Here is a 19,178-nt window from a genome sequence, read left to right as displayed (position 1 = left end):
TAAATGTTTCCAAAATTTTTAAGTCCCACCACAATGTGTGTCTGTTCTCTTGAACAATCAGAAGCAAATAACCTTGGTTTTGCAGAAAGAATAATATATTGGCTTCAGAAGTTCTTTTTCAAGAATGTGCTGTGAAATAGTATTGATTATAAAGTCCTAGTTCTTGTCTAACCAAGAAATTTGAATTTCTAGGTTTTTGTATAGACATTAACTCTAGTCTTATGATGAACTGTACTGCAAAACCGCCATTAGCATTGTTTAGGTGGTGCTGGTGTAAGCTTTACAGATTTTACAAGTAAAATACACTGGTTTGATTTTTCAGGTGATGTTCACAGAAGACGATGTGAAGTTTTACCTGGCAGAATTAGCACTTGCTTTAGATCATCTACATAGTCTTGGAATAATATACCGGGACCTAAAACCAGAAAAGTAAGACTCCTCTTTGGCAAATGCAGTGTATTAATTTGATTTCTACATATGCACTTTTCTTTCCAGACGTTAAACTTCATTAATTTACTACATAAACTGAATAAGGAGGGAAGTGGAGAAAGTTTGTGAGCTATTTTAATGAAAAAGGTTGCATTTCATTTCCACTAGAACGTGAGCATCTAGTTTCAGAGTGTGGTATGCCAAGTACTATCTACAATCCGTGTTATTTTAAGAAAAGAGTATACTGCAACATTCCTACCTTTCATTTTCCAGGTGTTTTAGGTGCACAATGGACAAGAGGCCTTCTTTACCTTCTGCTTTTGTTGTTATTGTAGAATTTCTGAACCACAAATAAATGTAACATGTGATACAAAGTTGCAGTTGAATGCTGTATCTTTGCAGTTGAAAGCCTAACAGCAAATCTTTTTTTTCCAGTGATTTTTAAAATGCATTGCAGTAAGAGAATGGAGTTTTAAAGTAAAATATGAAAATAGCAAGTCACAGGCTTTATTTATTGATGAGCACATAAACTTAAGCTTGAAGCCACAGTTCCAATATTGTGTATTAGCTATTCATGCTTCATTCAAAGGACTGAATTGTCTCCTGTTTGTCTTTGTTCCAGTAATTTTATTTTTTTTTTTCAGTTGTAGAAGATATAAAGGACAAAATGTCAGTGCTATCATCTGGAACATTTGAGCCTTTCAGATATAAACGTATGCCACAGTGTTACCCTCTGCCTGGAGGGGAATCTAAGTGGCAATACAATTTGTGCATCTCCTCTCTTGTGCCTGATCAGATTGTTAGTTATATTCTACCTCATTGCCAGGAAACCTGTAGTTACTCTGAAGTCCTGATATCCTTAGTGATCCCACTTCTCTCTTATGGCTATATGAGGAACCTGAAAAGTCTGTGCAAAATAGCTGTCTCATGTAAAGTATTGGTGAGAGAGCAAAAATTATTAACAAGTGTCACAGAACCTGGCTGTTCTGTGGAACTTCCATTAAGATAGCTTATTCTGTTGTGCATCTCCTGGAAAAAAAGACACAAATTTAAACATGTTTAGGTCTGAACAAAAGATCCATACTCAAATCAGATATTTGGAGACTTTTGGTATGGGGTTGCACTTACAAACTAAAAGGGAATTAATTAAAACTTTGGGAGTGTTCTGCTAAGTTATCTGAAGTGAGGAAAAATAAGCTAACCAAATAGAAAAAGATCTTTAAAAAGTAAAGAAAAAGAGCTTTAGTTGTTTTGCTAACATTTATTTCTAGCAGGAAAAGAATGAAATAGTAATTGACAGAAGACAATAGCTACTGCCTTGAACATAGTATTTGAAAAAAAGCCAAAGTGTGTCTATACCTATTGAAAAGCCTTGTTTTTCAGCCTTGGGTATATCTGTTTAAAAAAAAAAAAAACAAAAAACTATCAAAAGTAAAATTACTTATAAATTATGGATGAGATAGTAGTAACTCACCCAGGCTGTATCTATACTGCAGGGCTGTTGCCCACCATGGAAACTGCAAGGAGAAAAAGGGAAGGTCAGGTGAAATGGGCAAGTACTGTGTGCCTGTGTTGTGTGTCGTCCTCAGGATGAAACACAGCTGGCCACAGGAGAAGCTGGAGGAGCTGAGCCCACTGTGTAGGTGGTGTTACAGAGTCTAGTTCTTGAATACTTGGTATGCTTTGGATTATGATTACATTCAGCAGTGGTTAAAGGTAATTGGTATCTCAGAAGTATGGAGTAAGTACATGACCTGTGCATCCTGTCCTTTGGTATAACATGAAAATATTATTACTTCACGTTCTTTGAAGTTGTCAACATCCTTTGAAACAGTAGTTACAAATTAACACTCATTTTGTATACTTCTACAAACATACATTCTACATACATTAACGTGTCTTGTTCAGTTTAAGAGAAACAAAACTATATCTTTTAACAGTTGATAATGACACATGCTGCAGATGACCAACATGGAAAGTTCAAGATAAAACTTATTACATAGTGTGCTGAATGTACTTGACCAAATAAATAAAACTGATAAGCTGATTGTTTCATAATCTTTAAAGAGAATGAACTGAAGGAAAAGAAAGTGTGTAGTCTCAAAGTATCTCTTCCTCCTAATGATTCATTTTCATGCATGTTCAATTCTGCTTGTCTTTGTGGGTGCTGTTCTGTTGATTCCTGAGTGTTTTCAGTACATTGTCTGAAACAATATTTAGAATATATTTTAAATAGCTTATTTTGTTCTTTTTGTTGTTTTGTAGCATCCTGCTCGATGAGGAAGGACATATCAAATTGACAGGTGAGTAAAGGGAAATTGCAGCTCCTGGATATTATTATTCATAATAAAATCTGTGTGGTTTTTTTTTTTTTTTTTCAGTAAAGCAACATAGTGAAATAAGTAATTTTAACTGGTAGGTAATTTTGCTCTGGAGCAAGTAGCATAATTAGTTTGAAATAAATATATAAAGATTTAAATAAGATATCTGCTTCACAAGTCATGGACCTGTGGGGAGGAGAATTCTGTAATTCCCATATGTGTATTTGGGTGTATATACAAATGATCTATGCATCACATTTTGCATTGTGGTGAAAGTATTAACCATGAATGAGTTAAAAAAAAAAAAAATACATCTACAACAAATTTTTTTTTTTTTCTTCCAGATTTTGGTTTAAGTAAGGAGTCAATTGATCATGAAAAAAAAGCCTACTCTTTCTGTGGAACAGTGGAATATATGGCACCTGAAGTTGTTAATAGACGAGGCCACACACAGAGTGCAGACTGGTGGTCTTTTGGTGTTTTAATGGTAGGTTTCTGGTAAATATAAATAATAGAAAAACTGTGCTTTTTGAGGTTTTGTGAAACAAATAAGACATTACACTCCAAGGTGAGCTTTAAATTAATTCTAACTATCAAAAAAAAGTCTGAACTACATGAAATTGATAACAATACCACAGAATTTGGATCAAGAACATGGATTAGGCCTCATATCAACACCAACAGTATGCCATATTTTTGTTATCATTGATTTGAAATACTACACATCTGTAGTTTGAATGTTACAGAGACGAATAGGAATACTAAATCTACTGTCTCTTCTAAGGTTGGGAAGAAATGTATATCTAAATTTTAAATTTTAATTTATTCTTAAGTGGGAAAAAGTTAACGGTCACTTTCTAATTAGTCTCCAGTGTAATTACAGCTTAGTGGAATAAAGATAGCTGTTGCTCTTACACATCAAAATGACACTGAGCTGATACGAGACATAGTTGCTCAGTCACTTGTGGTGTTTTTTCAAGGAGTTAACATATGTGAAGTTGCAGTGTTGGGGGAAATGTGTGTACCAAATACAGCTTTGGGAAAGAAAAACAGATAATGTTGGATGTTTTGGGAATGCTGAATGGCTTTAATATTTGTAATCTTTGTGTGCATTTTTGACATAAAGATTAAATAATTGTATTTTTAAAGGAAATGTTTTTGTTTCTTACTGTTTCTGCTACATATGACTGTAACAGTACAACTAATGTGTGTGGTTTGTAGTATGAGGAGGACTCTTGTGTCTGAAAATAAGTCATCCTATCACCCTTTAATCATCTCAAATGCTGTTGTGGTCTGAAAACTGACTATGTAAAAGTAGTACCTGATAACTGAATTCTCTCCAGACAGACAAACCCACACACAAGCCCTCACAACTGCACATTTTATTAGTAAGAACACAGTCAATTAAAAGATAATTACAGTGTAGTTGCAGAATATTTGTTGTTGATAACACAAACACTGTTAGACTTCAGCTTTACTTGTTGTGCTTATGTTAAAATGTAAAATTGCTGAAAGATGTTAGATGTGGCTGGTGTAGCTTTCACAGCCTAAAGTGCCCTGTATTTTAAACACTGTGGCTTCTACTTTGAATACAGAAACATGACCTTAAAAAGCATAATCTCTAAACTAGTATATGGAATACAGTGTGATTTTTCTCTAAGACTTTTTTGTTGCTTGCATTTCTAGTTTGCATACAATCTGTATCCACTCTTAAATCATTCTTAGAGTCTGTGTTGATTGAGAATTCAAATGGTTGTTGGTAGGCTATGAGTACATAGTATCTAGATTGAACATAAGTTATAGCCTAGAAATGGAGACTAAAAAGATACCTCAACAAACCATTTGGGCTCTTTTCTCCTGCTGCTAGACAATAAATATGTTTAAACCATCCTTGAGAAGTATATTCCAATTTGTCCTTGAAAACAGTGACTATTTTAAGGGAAGTTAGACATCTAAACACATTAATTTCAAGTTTTCACAAGCATCGTCTATTTGTTGTCCTGCTGAAGTAAAACACCACAATAACCAGGGAAGGCCAGTGTTGGTTTATTGGTAAAGTGTTATTGGCCTACTAATGTTGGAATACAGTATTTTAGAGGGGTATAAAGAATGCATATGCTGAGCTGTTAATACAAATTTGTATGCTTATGACAAATAGGAGCCAGCTAAAGAAACTTCTTATTTCAAACAAGTCTAGGTGAAACATGCAGCACTACAGATTTACCTTAAAAAAAATTTTTTTTCCCAGTGCAATTTGTGAAGATAATTTTAAACCATAAACAAAGAAAACCTGATATTTTTTTTAATAGTTTTGGCTTATGCCTCTCACATCTTCACGACCTAGAGTATTAAAAGTAGGATTTTGTCATATTTGCATTATATTAAATTTAAAATTTTAAATATAAGCATCCAGTAGTAGTGAAGAGTGGGCAGCTTTTATTCTCCATATACGTTATGGGCTAGTAAGAAATTTTAAATTTTATTTTAATTAAAAGGGGCTTTAAAGAATTATGTTAGTGCAACTTCATGCTCTTATTGTACATCTAACACTGTAATCACACATTCACTCAAGTTATCCATGTATATTTTTAATGCTTAGAAGGCCAAATATTTGAGTCGTAGCAGAAATAAGGGAATAGAGACCTTGTATTCAGGATGAATTAAGTTTGCATAAGCTGTTCAGAGGGTTCCTTTATAATTATTTTTATTTTGATGGCTCTAAGTTTATCCCATGGAATTTCACTAAACTAGATTGTTTTACAATTCTTAAACCAAAAATCACGATTTCTGCCTGAGTGGTGACTGCTGCCATAATACTGCCACTACCTCCCTCAAGTCTGATATCCCTGCAGTGTACTGCAGCCCCATGGAAGTGCCTTTATATTTATCTATTTTTACTCAGTCACTTTCAGAACAAATCAGTATTTTAGTAGTGTCTGTTGTCTACTACCAGGCACTGTAAAATGTGCATGCACGTACTGTGTAGCTCTTACATGTTCCTTCAGGCTTTATTTCCACTCTATGCATACAGTAGCCACACTTCATCATGCATGTCTCTGTCAATCAACTAACCTTTTTCCTCTTTCCAATGAAGGCTATGTACATGCCAGTATTAAAACTTTTGACTTTTTAAGTAACTCTGCATGAGGAGAAATCGTCACTAACTTTTGAAAGAGGAATCTTTTTCCCTACCCCACGCTCTCTTGAAAACTAAAATACATTTGTATAGATCAAGTCTTCCAAGAATAAACTTTAGGCAGATATGAAACACAGAACATTATAGTCTAAATTGTTCAGATAAAAGCATGTAAAGCAAGGTATCAATATAAGAAAATATTTTGCAGCTTTAAAAATAGCAAAGGCTGCTCTATGTTCACAGTAATTTAAATTGTACAATGAGAAGTTGTTTTGCACAGACTTAATTGTTAACATGCATGAATTTTGAAAGGTTAAGATGCTAAGTAGTTTTGTCAAAAATTAGATTTTGTCCAGCTAATGTAATTGATAAAAGTTTTACTCTATACAGTTTGAAATGCTCACTGGTACTCTACCTTTCCAAGGGAAAGACAGAAAAGAAACCATGACTATGATTCTCAAGTGAGTACACTCTTATTTATATATCTCATCAGGTATTCTACAGGGATGCCCTCCGGGCTGCAATATCTAATTTCTACTCTTCCCTCATTTCCAAAGGTACTGGTAAATCCTCACTCCCTATTCCATACTATTAATTCCCTTTGCCTCCTATCTAATTTGCCTTTCTATTCCTCCCCCATACTAGGTACAAAGACTTTCATAGCAGCTCTCTGTTCTGTAATAATAACTTTTCCAACCATACAAATCTTTCCCATCTTATTTCCATAATATTTTTTAACTTTCTTATCCTTTTTGATAAACTGCATTTTTCCTTGTTGTTTTTTGGTTTAGGTTGGGTTTTTTTAAGAAAGCATTTTCTCTCCCCTTATCCTTCTCTTATCTTACCAGCTCCTCACCCTTCTTCTTTATAGTATTGGTTTTGCCAACAACTTGCTTCCCTGATACTTCCCCTATTTGCTGAAGTGCATCTTCCCTTATGTACTCTCTTATGACTTGCCCAAGCTTCAGTTTTCCCCTTTGCTATTTCCAGTATAGGTTTTGCATTAGCTGTGTTGTGGAAATTGCTTTCTTTCATGCAGTTAACATTCTTGGCTCTGCTAATGATGGCCTGCTTTTATTTTCTTGCTGGTCCCCTACATACTCTCTGAACTAATATAACCTATGACATAATTGTCCCGCTTTTGGGACTGTAGCCTAATGCTGTGCAAACAACTCTATTTCCTTATATCATAGTTTCACTTCTGGTTCCATCCATTTTTTACTAATACCATTTTTTTCCGTGGAAGCTCATAAGACTATTGTGTTTTTTCCTTTGTTGTTTATCATTGTTCTTAGCCCTGTTAGCACTTGTCTACCCATACATTGAAGCCAGCAGTTCTCTTGTACCCACAGCCTCTTTTGAAAAATAACTACTTGAAATTCTTTAATATTTTTTCCAAGTAATTAGAGTGTGAAAACCCCTAGAAAAACAAACTCATTCCTTTCCCTGCTTTTGCTTTCATAATGCATACCTGTTACGTTATTCTTTGCCCTTTTTTTTCTTCATCTTATATTTGAAAATATATTTAGTGATGCTAGTTTCTTCTGCTGCCTCAAGACCATGACAATTCAAATCTTTGTTACGATTATTGAATGTCTTTAACTAAAAGGTTCTGTCTGTTCACAGCAAGCATAAACGTCTTCTGACCACCTCCTATTTACAAGAAGCTAGCCTGAGATAGTTCTACTGCACTCACTTATTTCAGGAGCCATGCTTTTTGTTTTTCCTTACCTATCCATATCTCACGAGTCACAGCATTTTCTTTGCTCTGCATGCGACTCCCCTCTGTTCCTCAACAGTCTTTCTGCTGTTGCCACAAAAATCTGTATTCCGCTGCCTTGTAGAATATCCTCCTTGCATCTCCGCAGTCAGTTGACATTCCTAAATACTTTCCAATTTCCTCTGAGCATGTATCTCTAATTCCCTTTCTATCTTCTTTCTGTTCTCACCTTCCAGTCTTTGTTATTGCTATTAGTTTCAGAGAGCTGCACAAAAAATGTGATATGAAGTAAAGAAATTTTACTTGTTTTAAGATTCTGTACACTTAGGATTATTACATACATATATCTTGCTGTTCCTAATAGAACAACTGAAAAACAGGATATTTTGAAGTATTTTCTGATAAGTTCACATTTTTTGTCTGGCCCCATAAGAATGGCAATATGTTTTCTTTTTACTTTCTGTATACTACTAAATGTACTATATTTCTCCTTAAATATTTCATAAAGCTGTTTAAAATGGACAGGTGTGCATATGAATTAAAATTTTCATAGCGTATCATTTAAGATAAATTGATTTTCTTACCTTCTGTTCCTGAAAATCCGCAGAAAATGTATTATTACAACACATGTTTTTCTGGGCTCTTTATTTCTCACCACATTACCAAGACAAGTTTTTGTTTCTTCTTGCGTATGTTACCTATAAACTGAGAAACTCTGCAATATGAAGAAATTGTCATTTGCAGCAAAAAAGTTAAATTTTTAAAGCATCTTTTCTCCTTTACTGAAGAGGTATGCCTTCACAGAAATTTTGTCATTGTCCAGGAAGGTCAGAAAAAAATTGCTGTCAGTCATGTATTTGTATAACTGAGGAACTCTGAGAACCTGGTTTCTTCTGCTCTGTCATGTGGCCAGTGAAGGATTTTGTAAAAGGTGCTTCTTTGTGATGGAAAGGGAGCAATGATAGTCTTAATCTCTGTAGTTTGCACAAGAGCCTCCCGCTCATTCTGCTGTGGACCTTAGTACATACCAGTCCTTCAGAATTTCTTCTACGTACTGTTTCTGTTCATTGAATCACTTCTCCATTAGATTAATAATTGCAGCCATGTTTTTGGCCTGGTTTTAGATTTTTCTAACCAGTTGACCTCTCATGCTGAATCTCCAGAGTTGTATCCTACTGTTGGAGCTGATTTGGATTAGAACAGGACAAAGACTTCCATACACTCCAGCATAAGTCCCCCCCATATTTAGTTGTTCATTCTCTGTCCTTAAAGCACATTGTAAATGATACCATTGTGATTCTGCAGACCATGTGTTCCTTGCTTCCTTCTCACAGTGTAGCTCTGTGATACTTTACTGTGAGCAGAAGTGCCATCAAGTGAATGTGCAGTGAAATTCCCTGCCTATAAAGTCCATGAATAAGATTTCAGCTGTTAGTGGTGCATGGTGACTGGGGAAGCATTGGATGGCCCACTGCCCATTCCTGCACTCCACTGGTGGTTCTTGATCTGCCTCTACTATGTTACTAAAGGGCCCAAAGAAGGCAAAGGCTTTCAGACTTCCCCCTCCCCAGCTTCTTTACTGTCAAAAGGAAAGGGAAATAGAGTAAATTCTCAGTTTGCAGTAATGAATAGGGAGTGAATCAATGGCTGTGTGTATGCACTTGCTGAAGCAGCACAGAGGTGGACATCTATGAACAGCTGGAACACAAGGCAATTCATGTCTTCTGGTTGAAACAGAGAACGCTTGTGTCATTGATTGTTACTGAAAAATACAGCCTACAGGTTGAATGGGAGATGGAAAGGGGGGAATTATATCCATCCTTACTATTATCAAGTCATTAGAAAAAGTAAAACCTAGTAACAGTGAGAGGATGGAGGCTCAACATTAAACGGAGAGGAGAAAAATATGGCAAGCATTACAAAACAAAATTAAATGACAGAACTACAAAAGCTTAATCTAAAAATTCAAGATGGCAAATTGGAAAGTAATATTTGAAATAAATTGGGGGGAAGCAAAATGAAAGGAAGAAAGGAGTGATCTTTTTCTCTTTTTTTTTTTTTTTTTAACTTGCTAATCTTGTGAAATCTGTCCTACCTTAGCTCAATTTCTATCTTCTAGCTTAGGTTTCCTCTTGTTTTGCTTGGGTCTTCTTGGTGTATGCCATACTGTGGTAGTTTTACCACTTCTAAAATGTCTTTTATCTTACAATCAGAATGGATTTGCGTGGTTGGTGTCATTTGATATTAACTAGACTTAAAAGTGGATCAAAGCATATCAGAAAAATTCCCAAGTTTGTGTGCTGTTATCCTGTGACTATTCTTTTGTACATGTTTACCACCTCTTCCTCTACTTAAGTTCCTGAGTCACTACTGAAAATACTATACTATTCAAAACAGGGAAAGGAGGGGGTGGAAAAGACATGACAGATTTACATAACTGACAGCACTTTTGCTCTGTTTCTGATGTCTGAAGGCAATTCCTCAGTGATGCTGGTTTTTTTTTATATGGATTTGTGGAATGATAAAGGACAGGGCAGATGCAGAGTTAATTCTTACCTAAATATGTTTGCATGCTATTAATTGTTTTTGTTCTATAGGGCAAAACTTGGAATGCCTCAGTTCTTGAGTCCTGAAGCACAGAGTCTTCTGCGAATGCTCTTCAAAAGAAACCCAGCAAACAGATTAGGTAGAGTGTTTAGCAGAATATTTAAAATTTGATCATAATATTGGTAACATCAATGGTCATCAAACTGACTAAATAAATTTATAGTTTCTTGTGTAAACTAGGCTTGGAAGTAAGAATATTGTTTGCCTCTTTGCTCTTCTAGTGATCAACAAAATATTATTTCTGCTATTCATACATCTAAATTAATGCAGAAGAAATAAGAAATATAATTTTGCTAGTCATTCTTCTGACCAAGAAGAAAATAATTCACAGGCATTTCTCTTCCTTATTAAAGGAGCAGGTCCTGATGGAGTTGAAGAAATTAAGAGGCATGCATTCTTTTCCAAAATAGATTGGAATGTGAGTATCTAATTCAAAATCAGTTCAGTAAATTTCTTTGTTAAGTGTTTGCTGGTGTCATATAAAATCTTAATTCACTCTGGCCTATGCCTTCTCTTCAGAAATTGTACAGGAGAGAAATTCATCCCCCTTTTAAACCTGCAACTGGCAGACCTGAAGATACATTTTATTTTGACCCTGAGTTTACAGCAAAAACTCCAAAAGGTAAAAGGAGAAGAATTAAACAATTTAAGTGTTCAGAAATTGGAAATGTTGTTCTTGTTCATCTTATGTAAAGTGTCATGTTCTGCCCGGTATTGATGGCCTAAATGAATGCTCACAGACAAGTATTCCATAGTTTATAAAAGTTTTTATAGTCTTTGATGTAAATATATCACAACGGGCAACGGAGGTGTCCATGTTAAAACAATGCTCAGTAGCAAATCATATATGTAAGTTCAATTTTACTTACCTAGGTAATCTCTTTTTTTTCTAACTCTGAAAGATTATCTGTGTCTCTGTGTCTCTAAAGGCTTCATTTAATTAGGGGTGATGACTCTACTATGTATATGTAGAAGCTTAGTCATTTCAGACTTTGGGTGGCAAAGTTGCAGCTTCACTGCAATCTTTCTTTGCATAGTCTTACACTGATCCATCCAAAATATGATAGAAATTTTCCTCCTAAATTTAGTGTGTTACCAAAATATGAGTAGTTCACCTCCATAAATATAACATAGGTATGTTGCTATATGTAAATATTTCCTGTATTTATACACAAAGTGCTGTTTTGCGTATAATAAAATTCTGTCTGACAGTAATATGATCTTTGTAGTCGTTGATTATCAGTTGTTTCTAGACGGTATATGCAAAACAATTCAGTTATTATTGGTGTTTTGGTCCTCAGAAACGCTTCCTGCAAATTCTAGTTTCTGTTTACTTTATAAAGGTGTAGTTTTTTCTCCAGAGTAGACATAATCTCTACATTTTAAAAACTCTGCTTGTAAATAGATGATGTTTTTTTCCAGATTCGCCTGGTATCCCACCCAGTGCTAATGCACATCAACTTTTTCGGGGATTTAGTTTTGTAGCTATTGCCTCAGATGATGAAAGCCAAGCAATGCAGACAGTTGGAGTGCATTCAATTGTCCAGGTGAGTACCTCTACTTTTAAAAAAAAGTCAAAGCTTTATTGTTCTCCCTTGGTGCAAGGATTGTTTCCTTCATCACAGAGTGAAGTACTGTGACAAAGTCATTATTATCTTCATGCTAGAAAAGCAAAGATCAGATTATTTTATCCAAACAAAACCTCTGACAATGCAGGACCTGTTTAATTACTGAGGAGCCACAGGTGTGAGTAGGCTTCGAGCCTTAAATGAAAATATTCTACCATCTGCACTGTATTAACTCTTCAATATCAAGCCAGGGGAAAAACAAACATCTTTATCTTTTTCCCCTATGCATGAAAATATCAGTTGATTCCTGCAGAGCAATAAGGAGGCTCTGGAGTGCAATTTTGATTGTGTTTGGATATTTTAGAACCCGTGACCCAGGATGGATTCTGTCCCTCCCAAGCCACATTTTTCAGTGGAATACAAGTTAATGTTACCATACACACACAAGCTTTTGCTTCCTGGCAGTTTTAGAATTGACTCCAATACCATCTCCCAAATTAATAATTGTGAGGTTGTCACTTTTAATAGGCTAATGCAGTCGCTATTCTTATGTTATATTACTGCCAGTACTGCTTATTTTTGGACAACAAACCTTTGGCTAGGTGCAGTTTTGTGTGAGACAAGAAAGGTAGACCTTATGCTAGACTGGGAGAGAGGCATGCCTTGCCTCCTTATGAGACTAAGATCACTCTAAAAGTATGGTTCAGCACTGGAGAGTTTGCAGTCAGTGGAGGGAAAAAAGATAATGCATCTGCAGGAAAGAAAACTGGAAGACCTCTGCAAAAATTGTATTTCTCCTTCTTTCTGCCTTTAATAATTACTGAGCAAGACCTGAGTCATGAAAACAGTGGTGATCTAAGTTGTGTTCAAAACTTATCAGTGTATAGGTAGAAATAAAAAGGTACACTGTACAATTTGTTTTATATTTTTTCACTGCAAAGATATCTTGCAAATGCCTGAGGATTTTTTGAAATTAAGAATATTAATAGCTCTTGTATTTCTTTAATCCTCTTGTTACATCTAGAATAGTCATAACATGCTTTTTCGTACACTTTAGCTGTTTCATGTGTAATAAACACATTTCAAGGTGGTTTAGATCCTTTTTTATTCTAAAGAAGGTATCTGATTTGATACACGCATGAGAATGACCTTAAGTCTTGTTAAAAGTTTCTTGCTAAAAGCACAGGCTTTTCTGCGCTCCTTCTTTCTCACATAGTTTTGTGGATTCAATTCCTTCTCTTTGTGTATGGTTTCATTCTCTTGTAAGGGTCTGTTTCTCTGCTGCCTTTCCTATGTGCCCCTCAACCACTTCCTCACTCTTATTTCCTCTTTTCTGTGCTGCAGGATACCCAGATGGTTTCCTGCAAATGCTTTGCATCCTTTGCACAGACTCCTGATACTAGAACACCATTTCCTTCCCTTACAAGAGTGAACACTTGTCTTTCTTTCAGCTTTTTATTTCTGTGAAAAGATTTTTGACTGCCATTCCAGGCAATCTCCACTTAATCTGATTCTATTCAGTATGACTGAGTTTTCCAGCTTTCATTCTTCTATTCAATATTAGAAACTGTGATTCTTTTTACCATTATTTTATCATACAGTCTTCTGATCTTCATTGGTTTGGAGATTCGATCTTTAAATTAATAAATCAGTAACCAGAGAAATTATGTTGTCAGTTTCTAAAATACAGTGTGTATTATTTGCAATGTATCTAATATATAATTTATCTCATGCTAATATCAAACCCAAAGTAGTGACTATTTAGACCACTTTTATCTAGTACAACCATCAGTTTAAAATTCAAAGCAAATCAGTAGGGAGCCCAAAACATTGTTAATATAAAGGTCAGTTATATATTTAGAATATTCATCAATTGATAATGTCATTTTGGTAGCAGTTGCACAGGAACAGCATTCAATTTACTGATGGATATGAAGTAAAGGAAGATATTGGAGTGGGGTCTTACTCTATCTGCAAGAGATGTATTCATAAAGCTTCAAACATGGAATATGCTGTAAAGGTAATTGCTAAGTTGTAAAACACTGTTTTCAGGTTTGGGCATCATTAATTTGTTTGCCATAATGAATATTGCAAACTAAGATTTTTTTTTTAAATATAAGAAGATTTTAGATGCAAATATGAACTAATACTAATCAACCAAATAAAATATTTACTGGCAGAAATTTATATAGAATTGCTGTGGGTTTTGTTACCTGTATCCTGGTTTGGGTGGTGAAAAGCAATCTTCAGTCTTTAGAACGCCTATGTAATTACAGTAAAACTGATGGGAGTTATATGACTGTTTCTAGAAGGAAATGTACTAGGAAAACCTTACATGACTTTTCTTCATTTTTAAAGATGTGGTTGATTACTTTTATTTAAACATATGGGTTTTTTGCTTCCAAAGTAGATTCATAAATTGTCAGATAGCTCAGAGTTCATTGCAGTGCTTAAGTCTGGTATAGCTTCCAGAATAAAATTCTAACTCTTTGCCTTTGCTTGCTAGTTTTTAACAAGGTTTCTAATGCTGCTTTTATGTTATGCTACCAGGCCTTCCAGCACTTTTTTGAAGGCATGAAATTCTTAAAGAGTGCCCAGAAGTGCAATGATAAGGTTTTCTGTCTTTCTGTATGACACTTTTGGGCTGAATGAAAGCACCAGTATGGAAGCAGCAGACTTTCAAAGGAGAGGAAGAAAAAAAAAAGTTATAAATCCTGTATTATGAGGTGGTTCTCTTTTTGAATTGTTGAATGGTTTACTATTTAAATATTTAAAATGCAAAGATAAATTAAGTATGTTTTGCTGTATAATTGTATGCATATTGTCTGCTGGAAAACCTCCAAATTTCAATTTGGTAGTTAAACGGTGTTTACCCTCTTCTGTCCAGGAACAGATTGACTTTGGTGCTTGCAATTTAAAGTAATTTCTTGAAATAGGAAGAAAGTATTGGTGTAGATGTTAATTCTCTACGCTGTAACGTTTATTGTGAAGATTGCCTTACTTTTCTGTTGCCTCTGTTGTGGCTTTGTTTCCTCAAGGTATCATGAGAAGATTATAAGGTAGCCAATGTGTTAGGAAGGTGCTGGTAGCAGTAAGGGCTCGAGGATACCAAGAGGAAGAAGGGGTGAGACAAAAGACTTTAAAGGAAACTACATTCAGAAGGAGTTATAGTTATTATAAGAATACTTTTTAAGTAGGGAAAAATATTTTGCTTGTTGACATGGGAAATTTCAGAGCCTGATAGCAAGCCTGAGATTCTAATGAACTTTCAAAATTAAATGAGAAATTTTTCCTTTCTTATTTTTGAATAATTATTGTCCTGCTTTGACTTCTGCTGCACCAAATACTTGAGATTAGCTTTGACAATCTGTTCATTAAGCATCGTCAAAACAGTATCTCATGTCAAATTAGAAACTTATTTTATTAAATGAAGGGTGACTGAAGTCTTATCTACTAAACAGCCTAGCATTATTTATCACAGCCTGAGGGACTGGATTACTTATCCTCCAAAATTGTTTTCAGCTGAGAGATTTTTCCATGTATCTCCGATGTATTTTGCTTTGCCTTGCTGTTCCAATTCAACAAACCTTGTTTTGGTTATAATCCATGCCTTTTACTATCAACAATAAATATTGTTTGGTGCTCTTACTAGTAAGAACACCAAAGTGTTACACTATATGATATTCACAAAATAATTATGTCTATATTATCTATTTGCTCATGCAGATTATTGACAAGAGTAAAAGAGATCCAACAGAGGAGATTGAAATCCTACTGCGTTACGGACAGCATCCAAATATTATTACCCTAAAAGATGTAAGTAGTGTGTTAAAAACATCATTTAGTGTATTATAATTTCGTATCACTTTCTGATTTGAGAGATGACGAACTACTTGTTTTGGATTTATGTTCATGTTTGTCACTATTTAGAGAGAAAACAAAGTTCTCATGTAATTTATTCAACAATACTCAATTTTTTTACTGAGGTGTTTCATTGTCATCTCTAAAAATGCTTGTATTTTGGTACAACTTAATACTAAACAGTCAAATAGTTCTTCCTTCAAAAATCCTAGCACAGAAATAATTCATTTAATGTTGACTATATTTTTTAAGGAGCAAGCAAGTTTTTTTATTGCTTAGTGAACTTCAAATTTACCTTTGTTTACATTAGTTAAAAGCAACTTCAGAGTACTTTATTATATAACTGGGGACTCACTGTTAGCACAATATCCAAAGTAATTTTCATGTACAGTAACTAGCATTACTCAATAGTGGATAAAATATTTTCATATCCCAGGTCATCACTTTCCTTTACCTGTTATCTTTGTGGTCTTCATATGGAAGATTAGCTATTCTTTTCCTTGTATCATCTGCTCAGACCTTGGAAACACTTTGACCACAAAAAGCAAAGAATAACTTGAGATGTAGAGGTTTTTCATAGTGAACAGTAGATTCTGATGACCCAACAGAAAAAAGAAGATTCTTTCTCTCCTTGATTATGCATTAAAGAGGATTAAAAATTTAAAAGCCATATGCTTAATGACTTAGTCTGCAGGAAAGTATTCTGGTCCCCAAAACCAGACCTCAGGTGAAACAACTAACCATTTCCAGGAAGCTGAACTTAGCTGAAGGGAGATTCTCAGACATTTTGAAGTCATTAAAACAGGAGCTCATAAATATTGTGGAGATGAGTACTAGAGAACCCTGCCTAAAGTTCTCCTACTATAATCTGTCTTCACTTTATCAATATCATGTAATTGGGCACTTTCTTGGGAGACCAAAGTCAGATATTCAGGGGAGTCCACCATGGAGCCTTACCTTAATTGCAAGCTAGTTATCATAAAAATTGCTACCTGAAAGCAACTGTGCTAACGTGGAACCTGCATCAGCATTCATGTTGCTTTTCGTGCTGTATGCTTAATGTACGAGGTAGTTTAATTCATACTAGAGGTTATGTTATTTAAGCAGGAAGACAAACATAAGGAATGTGAGTACTTACTGAACTGTAGCATTATGAATATTTTACACTGAGAACAGAGAAACCCAGGCAGCCTTGAGAAGTTGCCACATATGCCGAATTATTTTACTTTGTAATTAGTTCTTCATCAGTCATCTTCCAGCAGAAGCCATCTTTCCTTCACACCAACAGTAGCACACAAATAACAAAAGGAATAACAAGAAAACAACCAACCAACCAACCAAAAAAAAAAAAAAAAAAAACAACCAAACAAAACAAAACCACTGAAGTCCACAGAGGAAGACAATAGGCTGTAATTCTTACTTCTACTTCAGATCAGTTTCCCAAGCAAAGTTTATGGAAGTATGTCCAGTGTAAGGAAAGAGGTTTATGATTCATATGTAATACAAACTTGTGTAATATCCACTACTGTAAGAATTTAATATTCTGTCAAGTTTTCATTGTCCTAATATGGATGCATGAGGTGGATTGCTTGCATATACCACAACATCGTGGTGTGCTATGACTACTTTTAGATGAAAGAATAAGGTCTACTTGCTCTTCAGGCCTCAAACTCATCAAATCAGCATAGATTATTATATAAATACAACTCAGTGTTCAGCTGACTCAATTGCTCATTCAGTGCCATGTCAAAATTTAAATGTTTCTATTTTGAAATGCCAAAATAAGATGTTTCAACATCTAAGTGAATGTAATTGGAAATTACTATTCTGCAAGAAATAACTTTTTTTTCTTGTATTTGAAGAATAAATCCGATAATATTTGAGTTTAGCTTCGAATGGAGATTTTCATTCTTGCTTGGCCTTTTTATGTAACTTAATTTTGGAGGTGTTTGCATTGAAACAATGGATATTGAAAAGACCAAATTCTTTCCACAATGCACAGTCCTCTGAGGGTTTTCCTTCAGATTGTTATCAGCAGTCTTTTTCAGTTACACAGTATGTAAACAAAAGGAGCAGATATATTGTGCTAAATCAGATGTCCTTCTTAACCAATATCCTGCCTCTGACAGTGGCCATTAGTGGATGCATAGGAAAGAACACAGGAAGCATGCAGCTTCCAACAAACCATTACCTAGAAACTTCCTGTGCCAGACCATATGTATTTTACCACTTTTTACCTATTGGTTGCTGCTCTGTAACAGAACTTCTATTCTGGTTTTAGTAATTTAAAACATGGGCTGAAGACTCTTTTTCAGAAGTATTTTAGAAACATGAATGCAGTATATCCAATCCCCCTGTTCAAGTGCTTATTTATGAGTTCAAAAAAACTCCTAGTATCTACATGAAATCTCATTTCATTTTGCAAGTAACCATGTTCTCTTTCTTCATTGCATTCTATTTTCATGTACCTACATCTCTTTCTCACTATAGTTTCTCCCAGTTTGCCTGGTAGAGAAGGCATACTTCCTGATCCTTGGCATGTGCCAGGAGTTCATCTTGAGATCACATGATCTCAGCATGATAACGTGCACCTAACTGTGAAGAAAACTCCTACAGTATTTATTTGGTGCAAACAACTAAATTGATAATACCATTAGAGAAACTGGGATGGAAGGAGTAGCGTTTTGGGGGTGGGGTTTTATTTTGGCTGACAGACAGGATTAGCAAGGGGTAGAAGACGAATTAGTAACCAAATGCAGATTTTGCTTGAATGCCTCCTGTAGTACTGAGATGTGTGTGCTCTGTTATGTCAGATGAAATAAGCTCATTTCCTCAGGTTACAGCAGGATTAGAGGGAGCATGCCTGTTAGGAAAAAAATATCCAAAATGCCAGTTTAGTACCTAGCATTAGAAGTCTTGTTTTTAATACTGTGTAATATTTACAGTTTTCATATAAATGTCCTCAGATGATCAGTTATTTATATATCATGGGGAGAAAATTGCTGTTAAATGAGAACACAGAAACCCATCATGTCTTTCTCTCCTTAAGAGCATAAGCTTTTAAAGCCTGCAGATTTATTTCTTTAACATTCTTCTTCTTTTTCTATTTGGTGGGAAAATAAATTTAGTATAGTTAGGAGCACAAAAATTTCTCACCATGAAACTTTTGTGGCCTGTGTTTCCCAGGTAGCTTAAGACTTAAGGAAATTTAGGTGAAAACTTTTTTTTTTTTTAATTTAGCTGATTCCTAAATATATTTTATTACAACTTGATAATTGTTTCTATTTAAACAAAAACTATTTTTTGTTTCAGATACATTACTGAATAGAACAATTCCAACATCACCATAAAAAAATAGGTTGAAATAATAGGGAACAGTGTCCGTCAAATATTTTGCTAAAGCAAGAGCCACTTTCTGCGTTAACTGAAAGCCTCAAGAAAGTGCAACTGAAATGAAATGCTGAAGTATAGCTTAAAATGTGGTTTGGTATAGTTCAGTCTGTAGTGCCCCCTAGTGATAATCTAATTCTCAACTA

General features: G+C 34.8%; 1 protein-coding gene across 1 annotated transcript in view; it reads left to right on the top strand.

The window, feature by feature from the left end:
• Nucleotides 1-322: 322 nt before the first annotated feature.
• RPS6KA3 (ribosomal protein S6 kinase, 90kDa, polypeptide 3) overlaps nucleotides 323-19,178 on the top strand; it is a gene marked incomplete at its 5' end in the record, with an annotated part of 28,163 nt that continues 9,307 nt past the window's right edge. Inside the window, 10 exons of the mRNA XM_008946696.1 lie at nucleotides 323-429; nucleotides 2,695-2,732; nucleotides 3,095-3,237; nucleotides 6,277-6,347; nucleotides 10,204-10,292; nucleotides 10,567-10,631; nucleotides 10,733-10,835; nucleotides 11,636-11,760; nucleotides 13,676-13,801; nucleotides 15,508-15,597. Of these exons, the coding sequence (XP_008944944.1) occupies nucleotides 323-429; nucleotides 2,695-2,732; nucleotides 3,095-3,237; nucleotides 6,277-6,347; nucleotides 10,204-10,292; nucleotides 10,567-10,631; nucleotides 10,733-10,835; nucleotides 11,636-11,760; nucleotides 13,676-13,801; nucleotides 15,508-15,597 (957 nt within the window). The remainder of the gene's footprint in view (nucleotides 430-2,694; nucleotides 2,733-3,094; nucleotides 3,238-6,276; nucleotides 6,348-10,203; nucleotides 10,293-10,566; nucleotides 10,632-10,732; nucleotides 10,836-11,635; nucleotides 11,761-13,675; nucleotides 13,802-15,507; nucleotides 15,598-19,178) is intronic.

The sequence above is a fragment of the Merops nubicus genome, unplaced genomic scaffold (assembly GCF_000691845.1).
Source record: "Merops nubicus isolate BGI_N331 unplaced genomic scaffold, ASM69184v1 scaffold48818, whole genome shotgun sequence".
Lineage (NCBI taxonomy): Eukaryota > Metazoa > Chordata > Aves > Coraciiformes > Meropidae > Merops > Merops nubicus.
The sequence above is the reverse complement of the archived record's forward strand: the minus strand, read 5'-3'. Positions and strand labels throughout refer to the sequence as shown.